Source organism: Phalacrocorax aristotelis, chromosome 16 (genome assembly GCF_949628215.1).
Source record: "Phalacrocorax aristotelis chromosome 16, bGulAri2.1, whole genome shotgun sequence".
NCBI lineage: Eukaryota > Metazoa > Chordata > Aves > Suliformes > Phalacrocoracidae > Phalacrocorax > Phalacrocorax aristotelis.
This window is the reverse complement of record NC_134291.1, coordinates 13,433,621-13,439,731: the sequence shown is the minus strand read 5'-3', so window position 1 is coordinate 13,439,731 and position 6,111 is coordinate 13,433,621. Positions and strand designations below refer to the sequence as shown.

The window sequence follows — 6,111 nt, the reverse complement described above, 5'->3', positions numbered from 1 at the left end:
AGGCTGCCTTTAGCTTTTATTTAAAAAGAAAAAAAAAAAAATCCCCCCCATGCACTCCAGCTGCAGCAGCGGGTGAGGGATGTGGCAGAAGCAGAAACCCAAGCAGGGGCTTCTCCCATGTGTCAGCACCTGCTGCTCCTCCACCCCCCCTCCCCTCCTGTGACTGCAGCTCCAGAGGCACTACTGGACCACACGTCCCAGTAAAGGCTTGTTACACCAGCACGAACTGGAATTAAACCAGCCTCCTCTGAGGAAAGCTCCTCAGTGACTTTGGCATCAGAGCTTGGCTCAGGTGGGCGCAGAACGCGTGTGCAAGTGGTTTGCATTTATTACACAGCTGCTGCAGCCAAACTGATTCCCTTGTGACGCGAGGAAAGCAGCTGCCTCGGCGGGAGGCGATCCCAGGCGAGGTGGTCGCTCCTACAGGGGCAGCACCTTTGCCCCACCGGAGGGTTTGGTGAGGTAGAAGGTGGCTGTGCCGCTGTATTTCTCCTAGGAGGCAAGAGGAGCAGTAAGTGCTGGTGCTCTGGGGCCACACCAAGCGCCTGGGCTGGGGGATGCTGGAGCCAGGGGGAGAACGGCCCAGCCCTGCGGCTGGCCCAGCCACTGCTCCAAAGGTGGCCGCATGAGATGCTTTTTGGAAACAGTATGCTGTCCTGGCCCCTGCCTGGGGTCCCCTGGTCCGTCCACCACAGGGGGCAGGGAGGCTATCAATGCAGCCCCAAGCTGACTCTTCAGCAGCCCCTTACGGACTGTTCTCTGGGACTTTTTCCAACCCTTTTTGACCCTGCTGATGCTGCTGACCTCCGCGGCCTCTGGCAACAGCAGGAAGCTCACCAGCAGCTCGGCGCGGTGCTTCCTCAGCTCTGTTTTTCTTCTAAGTCACCTTATTTTGGAGGATGTGAGGGTCAGTGCCACACTCACCTCTACCTACCCCCCCTCATTGTTTCATAACTCCTGACCGTGGTGCCTCTCTCCCAGCTTCTCATCAGATGGCAAAGGAACTGCCCTTTTGGTCTCTCCGCCTTTCAGACGCCTCCCTCTGCCCCTTCTTTACCACCCCCCACGATTTAGAGGGCGCACCATGATCTCATATAGCAGCAAAATGAGGCTCTGCCTCATTCACAGCCCCCGTTGCCTGACACCCCCCACTTTGCTGGCGTTTTGAGCTACCAGCGCACGCTGAGCTGCCGAGTTAGAGGACATTGATGACAACACAGATCTTTCCTGGGCTGCAACTGCCGGCATTAAGCTCAGCATTGCCTAAGTTCAGCTTCGATTACTTTTCCCTAGACAGATTTAGCCTTCCTGAAGCTCGCCCGGCACCTTTTTCTCACTTTCTCAATGCAGTAAGGTCCTTGGGCAGTGCTCTGTGACCAGCGCGGTGCTGAACTGCCTGCAAGACCTTAGTAACCTCAACAGACTTGGGGCTATCCCTGTATGGCACCGGCTGGGCCACAGCAACCCCCAAGGGCCACAGGAGCGTGGCCCTGAGTGTTTCCTTGGGATCTTTAAGCCAATCTCCTGGCACGTACCTGGATGTGGTGCTGGGCTCTCTCTGCAGCCCCAGCCTCCAGCAGCGTCACTGTGCAGCCGCCAAAGCCTCCCCCGGTCATCCTGCTGCCATAAACCCCATCGACCTCCAGGGCTGCCGCTACCAGCTCATCCAGCTCCGGGCAGCTCACTTCGTAGTCATCCCTGGAGAGAGGAGATCCGTGGTCAGCCTTGTCCTGCACCATGAACAGCTGAAATGTGTGTCTTGGTGCTGCAGTTTGCTACGGCAATGGATGCAATGCAGGGTGCCGCAGATCCCGGCCCAGAGCCCTGCCTGTCGTGGTTTAATGCCAGCCAGCAACTAAGCATGGCACAGCCGCTCAATCACTCGCTCCCCTCTGGTGGGACGGGGAGAGAATCGGAAGGGTAAAAGTGAGAAAACCCGTGGGTTGAGATAAAGGCAGTTTAACAGGTAAAGCCGTGCACACAAGCAAAGCAAAATGAGGACTTCATTCCCTCCTTCCCACGGGCAGGCGGGTGCTCAGCCATCCCCCGGACAGCAGGGCTCCATCGCGTGTAACCGTGACTTGGGAAGGCAAACGCCATCACTCCCAATGTCATCCCCCCCTCCCCTCCTTCTTCTTCCCCCAGCTCCATGTGCTGAGCATGACGCCATGCGGTGTGGGACAGCCCTGGGGTCAGCTGGGGTCACTGTCCCGGCCGTGTCCCCTCCCAACCCCTTGTGCCCCCCCCAGCCCCTCGCTGGTGGGGTGGGGTGAGGGGCAGGAAAGGCCTTGGCCCTGTGCAAGCCCTGCTCAGCAGGAACTAAAACATCCCTGTGCTATCAACACTGTTTCCAGCACAAATCCAAAACGCAGCCCCATACTGGCTACTGTGAAGAAAATTAACTCTACCCCGGCCAAAGCCAGCACGCTGCCTTAAGCGGATGTATACATGAGCGAGGCTGCGGCGCTGGGGACCCGCTGGGCGCTGCTGTAAGCAGCACACGTCTGTAGGTACGTGATCCGCTGCCTCGTCACAGCACCCCGGCACACAAGTGGGGCTTGTCCTAAAACTCCCCAGCAGGCTGAGCCGTGAGAGACATGGGGCAGGACACGTCTCCGGCTGCCCCCAGCGCTGCACCCATGGGCAAGGGAACCCCGTGAGGACCCAACACAGCCTGCCCTGCCCCGCAGTTGGTACATCCTCACCTGAGGGAGTTGTGACTCTCCACCATCAGCCTCCCAAATGTCTCGTAGTCCCTGTCCCGCAGCGCTTGCGCTGCCTGGGCTGTCCGTGCTATCTCGCCGATGACATGCCTGGCCCGCCGGTACACCTCCTCGCCCAGCCGGCTCCTGGCCGCTGCGGAGACATGCATGCCCCTGCAGCAAATCTGCTCGGGTCTGTGGGATGCTGCTGGGGGCGAGCACGGCCACGTCCTGCAACCATCCTGTGCCAGAGCTTCGCTACTTGCGGCACACTCCCATCCCGGCGTGCGCACCCATCCACCCATCCCAGGTGCTGCCCCACAGAGTCAGCCCGCGCCATGGGGCACCGAGCTCCCGCTGCCCCGAGGAGAGGCTGGAGCCAAGGGCGGGACCGTCCCCACCTTCCAGCTCGGCCATGGTGGCATCTCGCAGGCTGGCCTTGCCGAGCGCCGCTGCCGCCTCCTCGCACTGCCGCCGGCGCGTGGGGTATTCGCTGCCCGTCAGCGTGTGCCGCACGTTGGAGTTGGTGATGAGGACGGCCAGGCTGTCATCGGTCAGCGGGACGAGGACAGTCTCCAGGGACCTGCAGTGAGAGCTCAGCACGGGCCATGTGCCCACCCCGCAGCCTGCTCCAGCCCTCAGCCACCCAGGGGAGGCCACGCAGCAGGCGGCTCCTGCCTCCGCAGAGGCAAAGTCCATGTGGTTTAAGATTTCACTGGAGCATTTCACTCCCTCCCAATTATTAGTCCCATAACAGACCCTAACAACTTTGTGGGAAAGACAGCCCAGGCAAGCAGGAGAAAGGATGCAGGAGGAGGAATCAAGACACAGGAGTTAAAATGCAGGGCGCCCCAGCCCCACGATGAGATTTTTGGCTGCGTTCAGGGGTTAACCCCTCCCTGCACTCCTGCATTTATTTCATGGCCATGGGACCAGCTCGTCCCCACCTGCCCGAGGAGGTGGGCACTGTGCAGCGAGCCCGGCGCTCGGCCCTGACCTGCAGTCGATGAGAAGCGCGTGGCCTTCCTTGCCCAACACGGATATGAACTGGTCCATGATCCCGCAGGGCATGCCGGCAAACGTGTGCTCTGCTTTCTGGCATGCCAGCGCCTTGGCTACCAAATCACCGTCATCTGTGCCAGAGCAGAGGGGAGCAGGTTAGCAGCCCTGGGCCCTTTGCCCCTTGCCCTGGAGCAGGGGGAACAAACACAAAGGTAAAGGGTTGCTTTCCCATGGAATGCTTTTTTTATACAGCATCAGCGGCAGGTGCTTGCTCCTGTACCATGGCACGTCATCTGTGCCAGCGTGGGCCCCCAGATACAGCTGGAGGCAGTAACTTGACACTGGTGTCTCAGCTCTCTCCATTTCTGGGGACATGAGGGTGGGGAGAAGATGACCCCCATGGGAATATCTCCTCATCCCTCTGGCCAGCCCCAGGGTGGTCCGTGGGCTTTAGAGGCATGGGCAGGTCAGGCTGGGTGAGCCAGAGGGGCCCCGCAGCCACGGCGGTGCCAGCTCTGGCTGCGGCCAGGCGTTGTGGCCCACCCCACAGCGGCCTTTCCCCAAGGGCTGCGGGATCTGATAAGGGCACCCCCCTCATCCCGCTCCCACCGGGAACGGAGGTGCCAGGGGCCAGGACCAGACGCTGCCTTACCAGGGCAGAGCTGCTGGAGGAAGGTGTAAGTAGCCACCTCCAGAGCGGCCGAGCTGGAGAGGCCCCCGCCCAGGGGGATGTCACTGGCTATCACGGCGCTGAAGCCTGGCACGGGACCACCTGCAGGAGCAGACAGGAGGAGCTGTGAGGCCCTGCAGGGCTGGGGCTGCCCCACAGCTCACGGGGAACTGGCAGACAGCAGCCCCTGTCCGATATCCCATTTCAAAACGCAGGGTGACCCATGGCAGAGCATGACCTGGGTATTCCCCTCTCCCCAAACCAGGGGTCTTTGGAGCTGAAAGCATCTCTGCTGGAGCCTGGCCCCAGCAGCTGCTGCAGGATCGCATGGGCACTGGAAGAGCCCTCAGAGGACACCAAAAGCTGGGCGCTGAGCACCGGCCCCGCACGAGGGGGGATCTAACCCACCCGGCAGCCTGGGCCTTACCCCGGTAGTGCTGGATGATGCCCTTGACGTAGTTGGCCCAGTGAGGCTGCCCCGGCCTCAGGGGGCTGCCTTGGCGGGGAGCCGGGAACTGCACCCTGCGGGGCTCGTCCGCCTCTGCCGAGGTGGTGAGGATGGAGATGGTCCCGTCCTGCGTGGGGGATCCCACCAGCACCGTCCCCAGCTGCAGGGCCTGGGGCAGGGGGGGAAGGTGGGCTGAGACCCCGCGGCACCCCTTGGAGCATCCCCACCGGCGGCAGGGGACAAGCGTGGCTGCTTCAACCCACAGCTGGCAGCACCCAACATGTGTTAACCCTTAACTCTGCCCATGCGGAGCCGCCAGCCCCCACCGCAAGCTCCGGCTCGTCGCAGCATTAAACGTCCTGGCTATTTAATGCCACATGGGGTCAGCGGGCATTTCACAGCACCGAAATGCTGTGACCGACCTCCCCAGCTCAGCGCCGGGGCGCTGGCTGCTGGGCTCCAGGGGAGCGGAAACCCATGACGAGGCCGTGAGGGGTTTCGGGAAGTTTTCTCGCCTGCAAGGGGAATTCAGCTGACCCGCTCCCACGCTCCTTGGCCTCACAATAATTAGCTGTACGTTTGATTTACGCTGAGTGGGGGCTTCCCCACCCAGCTGAAGGAGGTCAGGAAGCCCCAGCTGGTTCCAACCACCTCTGCCACCAGAACATTGCTCTCCGGGAGCGGCAAATTGTTTAACGGGGTCACAGAGAAGAGGCTTCAGCCCTCCAAGCGGTGGTCGGGGAGGGGGAATCGCGTCCCCCCGCAGCCGGTCTGGGGGTGCTGCCTCCGATGCTCCGGGTCCTGCTCCGAGCTCCGGTGCTCCCTGGCGCGGTGCGGGGGGATCCCGGGAGATCCCGCACGGTCCTGGGCGGGGGGAGGGATCCCGGGGAGGGCTATCCCAGGGCAGGCGGGGGGGGGGGGGCCGGCGGCCGCGGACCCCCGGAGGGAGGACCCGGCAGGGGGACCTGGAGGCAGCGCGGCCCTTACCATGGGCAGCACGAAGCCGCCGTTGTAGTCGGTGTGCTCGCCGATGAGGTTGACCCGGCCGGGAGCCCACGCCGCCAGCGCCGCCGGCCCCCCGAAAGCCGCTCCGTGCGCCCGGAGGGCGGCCGCCAGCAGCGGGACAGACCCGGGCCCCTCCGCCACCTCCGCCATGGCCGCGCCGCACCGCCCCCAGCACCGCACCGCCCCCGGGCACTTCCCGCACCGCCCCGGCCCCCGCCCCGCCTCAGTCACTTCCCGCACCGCCGGCGCCGGGGCTCGACCTCGGGGCGCTGCGGGGCCGCGGC

At 63.0% G+C, this 6,111-nt stretch overlaps 1 protein-coding gene across 1 annotated transcript; it reads right to left on the bottom strand.

The window, feature by feature from the left end:
• Nucleotide 1: 1 nt before the first annotated feature.
• On the bottom strand, nucleotides 2-6,011 carry GALK1 (galactokinase 1). Its single transcript, XM_075111225.1, has 8 exons — nucleotides 5,810-6,011; nucleotides 4,802-4,991; nucleotides 4,357-4,476; nucleotides 3,700-3,835; nucleotides 3,104-3,285; nucleotides 2,706-2,856; nucleotides 1,536-1,698; nucleotides 2-492 (listed from the first exon to the last, which is right to left on the bottom strand). Exons 1-8 carry the CDS (start codon nucleotides 5,975-5,977, stop codon nucleotides 421-423), a joined length of 1,182 nt encoding a protein of 393 aa, XP_074967326.1. The 5' UTR covers nucleotides 5,978-6,011; the 3' UTR covers nucleotides 2-420.
• Nucleotides 6,012-6,111: the final 100 nt, after the last annotated feature.